General features: G+C 41.4%; 1 protein-coding gene across 1 annotated transcript in view; it reads left to right on the forward strand.

Annotated features, from left to right (window-relative positions):
- eys (eyes shut homolog) overlaps positions 1-19297 on the forward strand; it is a 313033-nt gene that overhangs the window by 19801 nt on the left and 273935 nt on the right. Inside the window, exons 4-6 of the mRNA XM_052089876.1 lie at positions 6201-6316; positions 8476-8590; positions 13454-13613. Coding sequence (XP_051945836.1) covers positions 6201-6316; positions 8476-8590; positions 13454-13613 — 391 coding nt within the window. The remainder of the gene's footprint in view (positions 1-6200; positions 6317-8475; positions 8591-13453; positions 13614-19297) is intronic.

Below are 19297 nucleotides of genomic sequence, written 5' to 3' on the forward strand. Positions count from 1 at the left end.
CAGGGAACACATACCAGGCTAACTACAAACAACGATGGACAAAGACTGAACCAAAAACCAGGGTATAAATACATGAACATAGGAAAAAGGGGCCAATGAACAAACAGAACTCAAACAAGATATCAAGGTGATAAACAGAAGCAAAATGGCAAATTAACGAGGGCAGGTGCAAACAATGAACGTGAACACGAAAGCTAACAGAGAGACTATGGAGTTACAAAAGGGCCAAAAGTGAAAACTAAGGAGTACAAAAGTGACAAAAATGGTAAACAAAAGGGCAACGGTGGAACAAGACAGGGTATTCATAACAGAGCCCCCCCAAAGGATCGGCTTCCAGACGATCCTAAAAAACAAAGACAAAAAACCCACAGAGAACAAAATGATGGCACCGGGGGCAGACAGGCAGACCAGGGGGGGCACAAGGGCAAGGAGGCAGTCCAAGGGGCACAGGGGGCAGGCAGGAAGTCCAAGGGGGCACAAAGGGCAGGCAGGAAGTCCAAAGGGGGCCACGAGGGGAAATGAGACAGTCCACGGGGGCACAAAGGGAGATGAGACAGTCCATGGGGGCACAAGGGGCAATTAGGCAGTCCACAGGGGCACAAAGGAACAGGTTTAGGAGGCCGGGGTGGTATCGACCAGGCAGGGACAGGTTTAGATGGCCCGGGGGCTGGCCATAAGGCAAGGGCCGGTTCAGGGGGCCTGGGAGGAGGCCATGGGCCAAGGGCCGGTTTGGGGAACCTGGGAGTTGGCCACAGGACAGAGGCCGGACTTGGTGGCCTAGGGGATGGCCGTGGGGCAAGGACCGGTTCAGGGGGCCTGGGAGGAGGAGTGGCCACTGGGGAGGCCGGCGGAGCCGCGTGGGGCGGAGCCAAAGGAGGCTCGAGGAGCGAAGCCAAGGGGGGTGATGGCTTGGAAGGCTCAGAAGGCGGAGCTGAAGGAGGCTCAGGAGGCGGAGCCGAGGTAGGCGGCGCCGTGGGAGGCTTTAGGAGCGGGGACCTGGAAGGATCTGGAGTCTCTGGGGGAGAGCCGTAGGGGGCTCGGGAGGTGGAGCCGTAGGAGGCTCGGGAGGCAGAGCTGTAGAAGGCTTGGGAGGCAGAGCCGTAGAAGGCTCAGGAGGCAGAGCCATGGGAGGTTCTGGAGGCGGAGCCGTAGGAGGCTTAAGAGGCTCTGGAGGTGGAGCCGTAGGAGGCTCTGAAGGCAGAGCCGAGGGAGGCTCGAGGAGAAGAGCCGCAGGAGGCTGAGCTGAAGGAGGCTTGGGAGGCGGAGCCATGGGAGGCTCGGGAGATTCTGGAGGCGGAGCCCTGGAAGATCTAGGAGACGGGGCTGAGGAAGACGGAGCCGAGGATGGCTCAGGAGGCCCAGGAGGAGGAGCCGTGGGAGGCTCTGGAGGCTGAGCCGAGGAAGGCTCAGGAGGCGGGACCGAAGGGGGTGGCGCCATAAGAGGCTGAAGAGGCCGAGCCCTAGAAGGCTCTGGGGTCTCTGGGAACAGAGCCGTAAGAGGCTCGGGAGGCAGCGCCGCAGGAGGCTGAGCCATAGGAGGCGGAGCCGTAGGAGGCTCAGGAGGCGGAGCGTAGGAGGCTGAGCCATAGGAGGTGGAGCCCTGGAAGGCTCGAGATGCTTGAGGGGCGGAGCCCTAGAAGACTGGAGAGACTTGGGAGGCGGAGCCCTGGAAGGCTCGAGAGGCTCAAGAGACTTGAGAGGCGGAGTACTGGAAGGCTCGAGGGGCTTGAGAGGCGGAGCCCCAGGAGGCTCGGGAGGAGGAGCTCTGGAAAGCTCGGGAGACTTGAGAGACGGAACCCTAGGAGGCTCGGGAGGAGGAGCCCTGGAAGGCTCGAGAGGCTTGAGAGGCGGAGCACTGGAAGGCTCGAGAGGCTCGAGAGGCTCGAGACGGAGCCCTGGGAGGCTCGGGAGGAGGAGCCCTGGAAGACTCGAGAGACTTGAGAGGCAGAGCCCTAGGAGGCTCGGGAGGCGGAGCTCTGGAAAGCTCGGAAGGCTCGGAAGGCAGAGTACTAGGAAGCTCGGAAGGCAGAGCTCTGGAAAGCTCGGGAGGCTCGGAAGGCAGAGTACTAGGAAGCTCGGAAGGCGGAGCTCTGGAAAGCTCAGAAGGCTCGGAAGGCAGAGCACTAGGAAGCTCGGAAGGCGGGGCACTGGGAAGCTCGGAAGGCGGGGCACTGGGAAGCTCGGAAGGTGGAGCACTGGGAAGCTCGAGAGGAGCTGACTCTTGGACGGCCGCGACTACTGGCGCTGGCCTTTGGACGGTCATGGCTACTGGCGCTAGCTCTTGGACGGTCGTGGCTACTGGCGCTGGCTCTTGGACGGTCATGGCTACTGGCCCTGGCTCTTGGACGGTCGAGGCTACAGGCGCTGGCTCAGGGACGGTCGAGGCTACAGGCGCTGGCTCAGGGATGGTCGAGGCTACAGGCGCTGGCTCACTGACCTCTGAGGCGACATGCACTGGCTCACTGACCTCTGAGGCGACAGTCAATGAAAATGGCATTGACAACCCAGTGGGCAAGCCTCTGTTTGGAGACAGCGTTCCCTTTCCGCTGTCCCCTGAAGCAGACAAAGAGCTGCTCAGAGCATCTAGTGCTCTGTGTGCGATCCAGATAGATACGCAAAGCACGTACTGGACACAGCAACGAAAGGGCTGGGTCTGCCTCCTCCCAGGGCAGCGCTTGCAGGTTCACTACCTGATCTCTGAAGGGTGTGGTAGGAACCTTGGGCACATAGCCCAGTCGCGGTCTTAGGAACACGTATTTGTCTGCCGGACCGAACTCCAGGCAAGTGTCGCTAACAGAGAACGCTTGCAGGTCCCCGACCCCCTTGATGGAGGCGAGCACGATCAGCAGGGCGGTCTTGAGAGAGAGGGCCCTGAGTCCAGCAGAATCTAGCGTCTTGAAGGGGGGTCTCTGGAGGCCCGTGAGGATGATCGAGAGATCCCAGGAGGGAAACAGGTTAGGCCGGGAGGGAGTCAGCTTCCGGGCACCTTTTAGGAACCTGACAATTAAGTCGTTCTTACCAAAAGACTTGCCGTCTACCGTGTCGTGGTGAGCCGCGATGGCGGCGACATACACCTTGGAGGTGGAGGGGGACAGCCTCCTCTCCAACCTCTCCTGTAGAAACACGAGCACTGACCTAACCGCGCACTTCTGTGGGTCTTCAGCTCGGGAAGAACACCAGTCTGCGAACAGATGCCACTTTAGGGCGTAAAGATGCCTGGTAGAGGGGGCTCTGTCTTGGTTGATAGTATCTATGATGGTCAATGGTAGGCCGGCTAGATCTTCCGCATCCCGTCCAGGGGCCAGACGTGGAGGTTCCAGAGGTTTGGGTGCGGGTGCCAGAACGTGCCCCGTCCCTGAGAAAGAAGGTCCTTCCTCAGGGGAATTTGCCAGGGAGGGGCTGTCGTGAGGAGCATGAGGTCCGAGAACCAAGTCCGGGTGGGCCAGTAGGGGGCCACCAGAATGACTTGCTCTTCGTCCTCTCTGACTTGTGCAAGAAGGCTCACTGGGGGAAATGCGTACTTGCACGGCCCCGCAGGCCAGCTGTGTGCCAAAGCATCTGCCCCGAGGGGAGCATCTGTCCGGGCATACCAGAGCGGGCAGTGGGAGGTTTCTTGGGAGGCAAACAGGTCTACCTGGGCCTTGCCGAACTGGTCCCAAATCAGCTGGACCGACTGGGGTTGGAGCCTCCACTCTCCGCCGGGCAAGCTTTGTCTTGACAGCGCGTCCGCTATCACATTGAGGTTGCCGGGGATGTGAGTGGAATGCAGTGACTTGAGTCGCTGCTGACTCCAAAGGAGGAGACGACGGGCGAGCTGTGACATGTGGAGGGAGCGTACTCCGCCTTGGCGATTTATGTAGGCTATGACCGTGGTGCTGTCTGTCCTGACTAGGATGTGCTTGCCCCGAATTAACGGGAGAAACTTCCTCAGGGCAAGGAAAACAGCCAGCAGCTCTAGGCAGTTGATGTGCCAACGCAGCGGGCCTCGGTTCCACTGGCCTGCGGCTGCGTGCCCGTTGCACACGGCGCCCCAACCCAATTTGGAGGGCTGTAGAAACCCTTCTTCGTTTCGGTTGGAGGGACAGGCTCTATCGCGTCCTTTATTAGAAGGGAGGTGATTTCTTCGCGCAGGGACTGGGCATGTTTGCCGTGTAATGCGGAAAAATGAACACCCACGAAGGGGGGCGGAGGCCTGGCAAATTGAATTGCGTAACCAAGTCGAATGGTCCGGTGCAGCCAGCGTGATGGGCTGGGCAGTGAAAGCCACGCCTCTATGCCGAGGCAAGGCGCGGGGGCGGCTGAAATGGCTCTCTCTCACTACAAGAGAAAGCAGAGATCGCAACGCTGCCGAGGTTATGTTCTCACACTGAAAACATAGCCCATTGGAGAGAATGCTCATCCCAAGCTCGGACGGAAACAAGCAAGCGTGCCGGGGAGGCGGGGGGTTTCGAGGGGGTTCACCCGGCGAAACTGAGCCCGTCATTGTCCCCAGATCGTTTTAATCACCCGCGGCGCCTGCTTCAATCCCGTAGGAAGGAGGCGAGGCACAGGGGGCGGCTGAAGTGGCTTTCTCTCACTACAAGAAAAAGCCTACGACCGCAATGCTGTCATGGCTATGTTCTCGTACTGAAAACATAGACCATTCATAAAAACGCTGCCTGCGTGTGATTGCAACCCCGGAATGCAAGGCAGTTTTTATGACCATCAGAGTTGGGGAGAATCAACGCATCCAGAAACTACACAGGGGCGGAAAATCGTCTTTAAAAAGACGCGTCCTGAAAAGGACGTTCAACGGCGCTGTGTTTTGCTCTTTTAGAGCGAAATTACTCTTTTAGAATAAATCTTTCGAGTTGTCTGCGCTGTCGAAGCACGCAGGGGCAAGAATGCACAGCCGTGCACGAAGGAGAAAGCTTCGGTTGTGCGCCATAAAGTCCAACAGCATGCAACTTGGTGTGTAACTCGCAGCAGACTGCATCCACGACCATCGGCTCCGAAGAAATTTTCTGAATGAACTCCCGTATTTGCGCCGCTTAAATACCCGTATGTTTGGGGGCGGGACATGCAAATACCGGCTGCCAACTTCTCATTGGCCTTTTTTAATAGTTCAGAGGTGAATATCGGCGCTCAAGAGAGACCCCTAGTGTCGCTTCTGTGACACAACGTGGAGAGAGCGACAGAAGGGGAACTTGTGACTTACTGACTTACTAAAATCAATGAGTCATACCATTACTGTAAATATATAGTATATATATAGATTTTTTTAATTTCAAATATTTAAATGCATGTGATAAATTACTGTTAAATGTAAATCAACAAAATCACTGTATGCACATTTTAGCAGCCTCCGCTTCCTCTGAACTTTGACCTTGGAAGTTATTTTTCATACATTTTTGTATTTTCTAAATACAAATTTTTAACATTGACAACAACAATCACATGAAGTCAAGGGACACACTTTAATTTTAAATTATACAAATGATTAATTACTCATTTTCTTTTGATTTTGGTTAGGCCTTGCACTAATGCTTGACCTGAGCAAACAAAATGAGTAAGATATAAACACATAAATATCTGTAAATATCATAGAATTGGAGAAGGGTACAAGGGGTTTTAATTCAGGCAACTGGCAAATTCATATATATTTTCAAAGAAATTTCAAATCATTTAATTTTATTTAACTAAAGGTTAAGTTATAGAGTGATGCCTTTTAAATGGAGTTTCTTCACTCTTTGTTGAAGTAATGATCCACACACAGATGATGTGCTTCTTTTACTTTATTATATGTTGGGGGAAACAAAGACATTTTGGCTTACTGGCCTTTCTCAGTGTATATAAAACACAATTAGATCATCACCTCAATATATAGACGTATGCCAATAGGATCTACGCACCTATTTGAACTTAAAGAAAAAACAAAATTGGAATTTGGTTTAACTATTTGAAATATTTTTCATGACTGAAAAATCAATTCTTTGGTGTCAAGTCAGTGGAAACGTAGGTTCACAGATTTCCCAGAGAGCCACTGGCTCTGACATGAGCACAGCACCATTTTGGTGGAAAAGGGTTCGCTGAGCCAAAAATAAGGCCATTCAAGCTCAACTTGCTAAAGGGGGGACATATTTAAACATGTTTCTCAACATGACATATTCTCTTCTTAATATGTGTTTGTGGGATGTTTGATTTTCCTTTTTTTTACACAGAATTCTACATGCATTTGTGTTGATCTGGAGTGCAGTGAGCAGACAGGGGTGTGTGGCATGTTGCCCTGTCTCAACGGTGGCATTTGTGTTGCTCAGAATGGTCAGTATCGTTGCAGGTAAGAAAACACAAAGACTGCTGCTCAGGCCAACAGGATTAGCATTTCCGGTCAAGGCATTTTTATGATAATTTCTCTGGTTCATGACCATCAATTCACAGCCTTAAGAAATGTCTAGTCATGCTTTTAGTTTAAAGGTGCTGCAAGCCATTGTTTTGAATACCATGCATAAAATGTCCCTACTTCCCAAAGAGGTCTGTAATACCAGGAGAAAGCAATCCATGTGCATCTGTTAGTTTTGTATACTGGCAATAGTATGGGCTCTTGCCCCAATTACCAATGGGCTCTCAGTTCTAGACACAGAAGTTTTCAAACCGATCACCTGAGCCTGCTGCAGGAAAATTACATTACAACAATGCTGATTGGCTAATGGCACCACAAGAACACACACACAAGCCCTTCAATAGCAACTACCGGTATACTGAGCTGTGATGTCAAAGGTAGACAACAGGGAAGTTCACCCAAAAATGAAAATTCTCTCATAATTTACTCCATGCCATCCCTGATGTGTATGCCTTTTTTTCTTCTGTAGAACACAAAGTATGGTTTTTAGAAGAATATTTCAGCTCTGAAGGACCATACAATGCAAGTGAATGGGTGCCAACATTTTGAAACTCCAAAATCTACATAGAGGCAACATAAAAGTACTCCAGATGACACTGTTGGTTAAATCCATGTCTTCAGAAGCTGATATGTGTGGGTAAGAAACAAACCAATAATTAAGTCCTTTTTCCTTCACTTTCACTTTCTCCTTCTGTTTTTGGCGATTCACATTATTTGTGCATATGTGGGTGATACCTACTGGGCAGGGAAGCGAATTAATGACAAACAATTACTTAAATATTGATCTATTTTTCACCTACACATATCATATCATGTCAGAACACATGGATTTAACCACTGGAGTATGGATTACGTTTATGCTCCCTTTATGTGGATTTTTGAGCTCATTCTATGGACCTGCATAGCTGAAATATTTTTCTAATAATCTTAATTTCTGTTTTACAGAAGAAAGTCATACACATCTGGAATGCCAGGAGGGTGAATAAATCATGAGAGAATTTTCATTTTTGGGTGAACTCCCTTTAAGTCTACATCAAGCTTTTAAGAGCCCTCAAAGAAGATGTAAATAAATATTTGTGATTTATATGTTGCTTGCAACATTTAAATAGCCATCAATGGAGAAATATGCTTTTGGGCCCATATTAATATAATGCTCTCTGACAAGTGACATTTTGAGACATTTAATATGATGTTTTTGTGTTTGTGTGTATTTCTATGGTTATATAGCGCTTCACACTATTGACAGTGAAATGTTCATTAAATTTCCAGTTCCCAACGTTCCATATGTGCCCTATGACAGCATTTACATAACTTCCTGCTGATAATGAGGAATTCAAGCTTAGTTTCTGATGCTTTATGAGTTCTTACTGTTGGCTTGTCCTTATGGGGGGGGAGATTGTAAGGGAAAAAAGGAATTAAAAATTTAGGAAAATGACTAGACGATAATAAAAAAAAATGTGTGTGTTTGTGTGTAAAGAGAAGGGCAGATTAAAGCAATTGTGGTTGGTCACCTGGGAGTCTGGGTTAATAATTGAGTGATCTTGCCTTTGTGTGGCAGAATAATATCACTGAGGTCTTATCACAGCAGAAAGGATGTAACGTTGATGCAGGCTGAAGACAGGAACAGAAAAAGACTAAGACGATGATGGTGTGAGAACTCAAGTGCAGTTTAATAAACAATAACAGGAGAAAGAAAATAATCTAGAACAACACACAGGAAGGAAAATCAAAGGAAAGATATGACAAAGGACAAGGAAATAGGAGAATAGTGTCAACTGGTATGGAGATTTTGCTATACTGATACGTTCGATATATTTGAGCGTCTATCATTGCCAGGACTGCTTTACGTTATTTACTTTCGACAGTGACAAAGAAATGTGTCCCAAACAAGTCAAGATGAAGAAGAACTTGTTTTTAACATGTTATTTTAACTAATTGTTTAAAGCTTCTGATAAAAGCGTTGAGATACAAATGTCAAAATGAATGAAACAACTTACTGAACCTGGAATTTTCCTTAAACTGTAACTATGAGCCCCTTCTCTCTTATAAGTCTATTTTTGTGGGTGAAGGCTAATGCTAATGTCATATCCTTGTAGATGCCAGCAAGGTTTTTCTGGAAAGAACTGTGAAGAAGTAATTGACTTCTGCAAGCTGTTCAGTATTAACTGCCTGAATGAGGGATTGTGTCTCAACCTAGTTGGAGGATATAATGTAAGTAACTTAATTTGTGTTATACTAATGGTGATTTGTGCACTAAATGATATGGAAAATAAATATGAGGGATGTCAGATTATTTACATTTGTTATATTACATCATTACAGAAAAGCTAAACGAGAGAGCTTTTTATGTTGATTAGAAGAGATGTAGTTGCTGCGGTGTTACAGGAATTGGAAATGTTTAGGGAGTAGGGACATACTGTATTTTGTGAGTGTTTTTAGTAAACTGAAATGAAAACAGATAGGTAAAGGTAAAATAATACCCACCCTCATGTTGTTCCAAAACCCTATGTGTTACATAAAAAGGAGAGATCAGGCAGAATGTTTGACTCAGTCACCATTCCAAACAGATTTCCTTCAAACTCAAATGACCAACTTTTAACATTATGCAACAAATAATTTTAAATTTTCTACTCCCAACTTTGGCTCAGATAACTGTATAATTGACACACAGTTTGACCTCTTGGTACCTCTCCAAATGTAGTCATGATGTGAAAATGTATAAACATCCCACCAAAATGCCTCCCAACCCTGACGGCCAATACTCATCTATTCATTTATGAGAGTTCTCAGTCTCGCAGTCACACAATAGCAGCTGTGATTTATGCTCATGTCTGAAGGTTTCAGCCACCCTCTTCCATTTCAATATCATTTTTCTTTGACTACCATCAATAGATCTGCCATTTGAGTGATGTGGCACAGTTATACACAGTCGGTTGATGCAGTTGCATCTGTTTTTGTTATAAAGTGCTCTAGAACATGAGCTTCACATGCATTGATTTCCTTTAAGTTCTATTTATTAAACTTTCATAAATGGTTATTTACTTGGGGTACATCTGCCATTGGTGTGCAAATCCTACATGCAAAAATGTTGTTTGCATGTATGAGGGTGGTTATTTCATAACATGTCAATTGATAGTTTTTGTCAAAATCAAGATTTTAGGTTAAAAAGTATTTAAATGGATAAAGGAAGTGTATATCTTTGGTCCTCTAACTTGTTGCCATTTCATTTTAGCTTTTCACCAATTTGAATCACCTATTTCATATACCCTCTCAATTAATACAAGGTCATAAAAACTGCATGCATGATTAAAGAATGAACATAATGCTGAATGAATAGCATGCCACATTGCAGAGTACATCGACCTTCTAAAGTATGCCATGTCAACTACCTTTAAACGTAAATGTCTTTCTTACATCCTGTTTTGAAGTACCGTAACAGTTAATAAAACAATATGTAAAGTGCCTGAAGTAATGTCATAAAGTGGATTACATATGATTTATCCCAATTGTTAATAAGAAAGATGCAAACTTTTTTCTAAACAAAATGACACCTAAAATACATTGTTCTCAGAAAACATTTTGCAACTTTACCAGACAGGCTTTAAAATGTTGCTCAAAATATCCTTGCTGGTGAACTGGAGTAAAAGTCCTAGATTTTATGTTACTGCGAGCTGATAACTTTCTAGTAAGTCAAAATGTGTTCTTCAAGAATTTTAGGCTGACATATAAGGCTTTCCTAAAATAAATGTACTGAAATGAAACTTTAAAAACTGCTTGGCAACTGTTGCGCATTGGAATTCTGAAATATACTCTCTGATGAATTTTCTGTGATGTATGCAAACATCAGCTATTATAAGATCTTATTTGTTAGCTGAGTCCATAGCAAGTGTGCTGTTTGGAGGAATCTGTTTGTTTGGTTTCTAATTAGTGTCAGCCTTTAAAACGTTTATACAGTCCAGAAAACAGACCACACTGCTGCTATTCATTTACAAATTGGTGACAAATTATTGCTAATAATACGCCTTTACGTACATCCACTACAGAGGGTTCGGGAGGATTGGGTTCGGCTTCTGTTTGTGGCACCGTATTAGCAATATGGTTTCTTTCCTAGAAAGACACCTTAGGAGATTCCAGTCAGAGCAACATGTCTCAGGTGCGGGGCAGCATTTGGCACCCACCTCCAGACTTGTGGAAGTTATGGGTGTGGCCCAAAGTGAAAATCCAGTTCACTGCCCTGTCAGTACACAGGAGCGTTTCGGGGCCAGGGTCTATGAAGTCCATGTTGCAGCTATAGTGGCTGAACATGTGCATATCAATGGAGTCTCGGTCGGTAGACATTCTCTTGTCTTGTCTTGCATAAAGACCTTTTCATCTTGTCCGTGTTCCTTAATGGGATTTAACTGCTACTTTTCACATGGCGTGAATGTATTCATTACAGTTCACATGGCGGTCATACACAGTTCGAGTTCTCAGAAAGGAATCGTCTCCTTTGCTTACGTAACCTTATTTCCCTGAGGCGAACGAGAAGGTGCGTACCTGGCCATACTCTCCAGCAGCTACATAGGCTCGAGCCTTTTGCAGAAAATCTGACTCAATGGCATAAAAGCAACCGCCTTTATGGAGCCCGTGACATAGCTACCTATGGGACGTCGCTTATGCACCGTCAGCCAATAAATTGGCAATATAAGGGCTTCAGACCACGTGATACTCAGACGTTGTCCCATAGTAATCATACTAGTGGTGTAATGGTAAAAAAATGGTTCACCAACCACGGCTAGTAGCTGTAGTTTAATATCGCCTCTGGATCATACAATTTGGCAAAGAAAATTAAGCGCCAAATAGACATTGCTGTTGTACGTCTCTGTAGATATACAAACTCCGTCTTTAATTCGCATGGGTCAACTTTCTACAAAGAGAAGCTGTCCTATTAACTGTTAGTATGTTAAATCAGTTGATGACGTCACAGTTCTGCACATGTTAGTTGGCAAAATGGCAAGCAGAGAAAACAAGCTGCAATAGAGAATCACCTGCATCATTTCAGTCTCCTGTCTGGGAACTTTTTATTTATGCATTTCAATTCAATTCAATAACAACTGCGATGGTCAAAAACCATATACAAAACTGGGGGGGGGACTCTGAGCTTGAGGGGTGACATGATGTTCTGGGTGCACGCGCGAATACACTGTTATCAGCTCTCTTATAGCAGGTCACATTAAAGGGTTCAGGTCAGTCTTGCAAGTAGGACTTTGGGCTCGGTTTGTAATTTTTGAAAAAATATACGTAGGAAATATAGCTTTTTTATCACTGTATTGTCAAAAAAAGTGGAAAACATGCATTAATTATCTTGAACTAGAATTTTATTTCATTAAATATTTTGAATGTTCTTGGATGATAGGATAAATAAAAAATATGATTTAAAATAAATTGTATGTAATTCTTTAAGCAAAATTTACAAAAATGGGCCCCAAGTTGGAAGGTTGCTTGGAAATTATAAACCTGTCCCTGACGACATCCATTCTCATTTTCATTTTAATAGCAAGTTTATTTCTTCTATACTGTTGTACAGATTCTGAATGTTGAATAAATGTTGAGTTCAGTTTGACATACACTTTGTTGATTCATGTAGTGTAATAATGACAGTAACATGTTAATTTTGTGGTTACTATGATTTTACTACAAATATAATGTTTAAACTATGGTTACTGTTGTAAAACCATGTAATTTGTAGTGAGGGCAAACATCTTGAAGTATCTGTTACCAAATAGAATATTTTTACTTTGGATTTGGTAGTAATCTTTTTTTTTTTCATGAACATGACAAATACTGAAATGTACCCAAACCGTAAACCTAAAACTTGAGAAATTTGAACCATTACACCCTTAGGTCATATGCAGCATCTCGTTCCCCTCAGGGTACCAAGGTTATGTACGTAACAGAGATGATTCTTTATAAATTTAAAACTAATTCTATATTTAGTTCATATTTATTCTCAAAATGACTTAGTTACGATTTTCTTACTTTGTAGCCGACTGCATAAACATAAACAAGTGTTTTATTGTAGTACTCTCTCTTTTTTTTTTACATTTATCAATTTCAATCAATCAGTCAATCAATTTATTATTTATAGAGCACTATTAAAAACAACTACCGTTGACCAATGTGCTGTACAATAAAACATAAAATACCATCAGCACAAAGTCACACATAATACAAGAACAGAGCAAATACAGTGAACAGCATCACGTCATAAATTGTAGGCCAAATCAAATAAAAAGATTTTTAGTTTAGATTTAAAAATAGGCAGTGTGGGGGCAGTTCTAATTTGACTTGGTAGGCTGTTCCAAAGTTTGGGAGCTGCTACTGCAAATGCCGATCGCCCCTAGACTTTAACTTTGATTTTGGAACCACCAAAAGGCTTTGATCGGCAGACCTGAGAGCTCTCACTGGGTGGTGATCTATCAACAGGTCAGAGAGATATGAGGGTGTTAAACCATTTCTAGATTTAAAAACCAATATGAGCACTTTAAAATCAATTCTATAGTGAACAGGTAACCAATGCAGAGACCGTAAAATAGAGGTAATATGTTCCCGCTTTCGAGCCCCTGAAGGCGCCCCTGAAGGCGACCTAAAGAAGAATGGCTAATTCCCAGGTATAGAGAGTTGCAATAATCGAGCCTAGTGGAAATGAAAGCATGAATCACCCTTTAAAATTTTCAAACGAGAGAAAAGATTTCATTTTTGCCAAGGCTTGCAATTGATGAAAACTAGCTTTAACAACCTGGTTAACTTGTCTATCAAGTTTTAGAGCACTGTCCAAAAGAACTCCCAGATTTTTTTTACGTAGGGCTTAACATAGGGTGTTAGGACATCAAAATTTAAATTGGCATTACTCTTGATGTTAGAAGAAGCAAATACTACAATCTCCATTTTAGACTTGTTTAAAACTTGACATCCATACTTTAATATCCACAAAGCAGGCTACCAAGGTGTTTAAATTATCATTGTAGATGTTATGCTGCCTGATTGAATTTCTAATAATTAGTGTTAATAATTATATCTTTTTTTTCCCTTTAGTGTCTCTGTGCACCCGGATGGATGGGGGAATTTTGTCAGTATGTGGATAATGCATGCTTAGCTTATCCAAACAGATGCATAAACGGAGCTACATGCATCAGTATGAGTCAGCCCAGTGCACCCCCGCACTATACGTGCACCTGTCTCCCTGGATACACAGGTTAAAAGAAAACTATATCAACAAACTCCTCACTGTGTTATCCTGATTTATGTAGTTCAAGTTAGATGCTTTTTAAAGACAAGCTCGACTGCAGACTGTTTTTCTACAGTTGGATTGAGAGAGGAGTCAATGTCACATTTTCACACAAAGTTTAAATTTATATTGGCTATATCTGCTGAATATTCAGAATAGCATATAAAGTGTTTCTGGCACTTTTCATGAATACGAAACACATTGGTGCCCCTGAACTTTTCTTTTTTTTAAAGCATCAGAGGAACAAATGCCTTTTTTTTGTGAGAACTATTAGATATGTTTAATAAACTATTATCTAACATCTAAATAATCTAATATATATGATCAAAAATCAATAAATAAATCAAATGTCTATAATAACAACTAACTACAAATCAACATTTGGCCCCAAACTAGACGGCCCCTACTGAGTAATTAATATCATTTAGACTAAATTTGCAAACATTTATCCATTCTGGCATATAATATTTTAGTTTATTCTGGTTAATTGTATAGATTTTTTTCAGTAATTTAAATGTAATATTGAATGTTAATTGATTACAAAATTACAAATTCACAGTTTAGGTGGACAATCCAAAAAAAATTTCACTTACATTTCCCTGACCATTTCTTTTGAAAAAAAAAAAAAAAATCATCCTTTTTTTTTAAGAGCTTCAGGTCCTATTTTGTTCTCTATTAATGTAAAGTGCCTTCTGTCTGGCCCATGATGTGAGACAGTTGAATGACACAAACCTACCACACGTTACATGTCCATTGTCTTTGTCATTCACTCTAATGCGACTGAGAGTGTGTATTACATTGAGATGAGTCCCATTTCCCTGAGGCATCTCTTTACCGTAACTCATCTTTGCACATTGCCCTCCTAACTGGATTATTCTATAATTTGTTTCATCATGCCTGCTAAATGAAGGGCAAATAGAGGTTAGAGGAGACTTAAACAGTAAATCTAACTGGAGAAACAAGATCTTTCATTAACTTGGCCACAAACACATGAGCACAGGAGGAACTGTTTGCCTAAACAAAACTGAAACAAATAAACAAACAAGGAACGGTTTATGGGCTTTCCTTAGTATTGGCCTTAGTAAAAATCTGATAGCACTAGTGAAAATGCTTCTATTTTGCATTTTATAAATTTATTGCAATGTTTTTTTTTTTATTAGAAATTATATTATCAGCCATGTTTTTTTCAGTTTCGCTTTAATGAGAGCACGCAATCAAGCTAGCATGGACTTCACAAGTTTGTGCAAAACCTGATGTTATCCCAGGATGATTTGAGAATGATCCAAAGAGCATCTAGTGTACTGAAATGAAAGCAAGTTACTGTAACATGATAAATGATAAAAGTTTGCTTATTTGATTAGTGACCTAGAATTAGTACAGAATCTTATTCTTTAATAATAATATTTTTTAAGAAAATATATTTTTTTCATTCACCTTCATAATGTTCCTTTGTTTACAGTTTTTAATGTTATATAACTTTGCTTGCAAGCAGGTTTAATTTATATTTTTAATCCCAGATTTTTATTGTGGTCTCAGACTTTTGCATCCCATTGTACATCATGGTTTGATGCTCATGCATAAGAAAATGAAAATGCAAAAAATATATAAATAGAATAAATTATATATATAGTATTTGACACTTTGCATAAATTATAACAGAAATTGAAAGATTAAAAAGTTATTTTCAATATACTGATCACCATTTTAAATCGTAATATATGAAACAATTACATTAAAATCAGTTTATGTGTAGGGTCTAAATTTCCTTAATGCCGACAGAGCGTTATTGTTGTGCATAAAAGATGTTCAAACAATGCAAGGAATGCAAAACAATTCTAAATTAGCAGGCACGTCATGTCCTGCAGAATAGAGGAGGTAGAGCAGGCATGGGAAATGTGGTTTGGTACAGGTGCTACATCACTCTTAAAAAGGAATAATTCACCCAAAAATGAAATTTCTCTCATCATTTATTCACCTTCATGCCATCCTGGATGTGTATGACTTTCTTTCTTCTGAAAGATCAAATTAAGATTTTTAGAATAATATTCAGCTCTTTTGGTCCATGCAATGAAAGTGAATTGGTGCTAAATTATTGAAGCTCCACAAATCACATAAATCAGCATAAATGTAGTCTAATCCATGTGCCTCCAGTGGTTTAATCCATGTCTTCAGAAGCGATATGATAGACGTGGTGAGAAACAGATCAATATTTAATTCCTCTTATACTAATTCTCCTCCTTGCTCAGTCAATCTCCACTTTAACTTTCACTTTCTTCTTATGTTTTTGGTGATTCACATTCTTCTTGCATATCGCCACCTTCTGGGCAGAGAGAATAATTTCTAGCAAAAATTGATTTAAATATTGATCTGTTTCTCACACACCTGTCATATAAATTCTAAAGTCATGGATTAAACCACTGAAGTTGTATTACTTTTATGCTGCTTTTATGTGTTTTTTGGAGCGTCAACATTTTTGCACCCCTTCACTTGCATTGAATGGACCTACAGAGATAAAATATTCTTCTAAAAATCTTAATTTGTGTTCTGAAGAAAGAACGTCAAAGACAGATGTAAATTATTAGAAAATCTTCATTTTTGTGTGAATTATTTCTTTAAGTAGCACATGGGGGCCACATTGTCCTCCTTTTGAGACACAATGTTCCAAATTGATTTAGTTCTTGTATCTTTTAAGCCAATAAATATTTGTGTTCTCATTCATGCATGATGCACAATTTTCTGAAGTTTTTGACTTGTGGAATGTTCTGCTGAAATATTGCTCTGCAAATGTTGATACTTTTTTATCTTTATAAAGGCTAACCATAATTATAAATTATTTTATCATCTCTACTTTTCTGATAATTTATTATACCAATTAAAACACTCTACATCAGGGGTCAGTATTATTAAAAAACGAACAATATATATTTTTATTTAATATTATTATAAATATCACGGTTTTATTCTACTACTAACATTTTTCAGCCAAAAGTAATTAGTGTTTTCCTAGTTTCCTTGTTATTGTTGTTTGATTAATAGCCTTTTTATAACATAGCCTACTAGACAGTGCTCAATTCGGTTACGTATACACTTCGTCCAAAATTTTGATGCAAATTCACTTTAAACATAAACGACTGCGTTTACATTAAATCCTCATCCAGACATGCATTGGCGTAATTATAAAGTGTATTTTACCATTCAGGCGTGTAACCGCATTAGCGCTCAAATATTAGCTGCCTGTCAATCAAACAGCGTGCAGCTACAGATCAGGAAATAAAAAGTCAATCTTTTCTATTTAATCTAGATCAACCAACCAGTGGTGCTCATGCTATCGTGATTGATGTAATGTACAACCCTGTTCTAGATGTAGAACATAGGCTAAATATAGATAACTACTCAAAAGATTGATCAAGGACATCTCACTTTTTTATGACAAACATCTAGATCATTTTATTGCCCAGCCCTATTGATAACAGTTCATTAATCTCTCACAGCAGCCCAATAATCTCAATGATAAATAGATAAATTACAGGCTACATTATAGACACACAGAATCTCGAATGTAGAAATATGAAATGTTTTTCTTCAAATTAGAGGCAGGATTAATCTTGATATCTAGCTTGAGCAAGTTAAACTCATATGACACAATCAAGCAATTGGCCTTTTTCCCTGCGAAAAGCCCTTCCAGGTGCGGCCGTGATGTTCAGCTACAAACTGTGCTTGAGGCATTCTGCACATCCATAACAGTTGCTGTCAGATCTACAGCTGCCGTTCAAGTTTTTTACGTGTGATTTGATTTGACGGGAGTCACAAGACTCTCCCTAGCCAATCATGTTGAAAGATACTAATAAAATCAGGACAGTAAAAGTACAGTTACAGCACTTAAAATGTAAAGTAATTTAAAGTAAAAGTATACAATTTTTAAACTACTTAAAGTACAATTCTAGGGAAAAAGTATTTCATTACAGTAACATGAGTATTTGTAATTCATTACCTTACACCCCTGGTGATACCTCATAGCAGAACTCATATTGTCAATGGGATTCTCGACAATTACTCTAATGATGCTTCACCTCTCAGTCGCCTTAATGGCTCTGTTTTACTGCATTGCAGATGAAGAAATCCATCTTTCAATGTCCCAATTGCCAGCGACAAGGGACACCTGACAATGTCTCTCTGTAGGCTGTATAATGGATTGGAATACTATTAGGAGAAAACATGTCACAGCTCAAACCTCAATGTTTTATTTAGACATCTGGATGATGCTAATGATATCTCCATCGATTAATGACCCCAGAGACTTAAAAACGACCGTCCTTACCCCATTTCGCAACCACGAATGATATTGCCAGAAGGCCAATGTGAAATGTCAAGTGCTTACATTATGATCTGCCCTGAAAAGTCAAATGACATGTTGAAGGAGAAAATGTGACTTCTTTCGCAGCAGGGAGAAAAATGTAGGAGAGACAGATATTGCTTGGATAAGATTTTGCTTCTTTTTCAACAGCTCGTCTTGCTTTTTTCATTAAAAGTTTTGATTGATTTGATTGCATGGGAAAGATTAGCTGCATTATAAGATTCTTCTGCTAAGCAGTTGGGTAAACGACCGTCATAAAGTTATTGAATTGCAGATTATCATTGCTGTTCATACGAACTGGCGCGTAACATCCAATCCCATGGCCCAATATTTAAAGGTCCCAGAGGTCAGACTGAACATTATGGCTCAGCATAAATCATAATGTGCTACCTCCTAAACCTTCTTCAAGAACTTTCCATTTATCACTAGACCTAATTTCTTAAAGAAATCATTTAACAAAAAAATTAACATTCTGTAATTCATTTTTATTTTTTTTGCACAATATAATGCTATTCTAATTTCTTTTTCTGTGTAGCAGAAAAGGAGAAATTTTAAAGAATCTTCACTTAGCCCTTTTCCATTCAACTTTCATTTCAACCATAGCTGTCAAGCTCAAAACACCCTAAAAGTGCCATTAAAGTAGTACTCACAATGTGTGTGCTAAATTCCAAGCCTTCAGAAGCCATTTAAAGGGAAAGTTCACCCAAAAATGAAAATTCTCTCATGAGTTACTCACCCTCATGTCATCCCAGATTTGTATGACTTTCTTATTCTGCAGAACAGAAAATAAGATATGTAGAAGAATAATACAGCTCTGTAGGTCCTCACAGTGCAAGTAAACATGTGCAAACATTTTGACAAAGGGAGCATAAATGTCATTAAAATGACACCAGTGATTAAATCCATGTGTTCAGACACGATATGATGGGTGTAGTTGAGAAACGGATCAATATTTAAGTCTTTTTTTTTTCATAAATTCTCCTCCCTGACCATTAGGGGGCAATATGCAAGAAGGATTTGCATCTCCAAAAACAGAAGAAGGAGAATGAGAACGTAAAGTGGAAATTGACTGAGCAGGGAGGAGAATTTATTGATATAAAAGGATTTAAATATGTATCTGTTTCTCACCACATCACATTGCTTTAGAATATATGGATTTAACCAAAAGAGTTGTCTGGATTACTTTTATTTTGCCCTGGATTTTGGAGCTTCAAACTTTTGACACCCATTCACTTACATTGTATGGGCCTAAAGAGTGCAGAAATACTTATCAAAAATTTTGATTGTGTTCATCAAT

The sequence above is a fragment of the Xyrauchen texanus genome, chromosome 24 (assembly GCF_025860055.1).
Source record: "Xyrauchen texanus isolate HMW12.3.18 chromosome 24, RBS_HiC_50CHRs, whole genome shotgun sequence".
Classification (NCBI taxonomy): Eukaryota; Metazoa; Chordata; class Actinopteri; order Cypriniformes; family Catostomidae; genus Xyrauchen; species Xyrauchen texanus.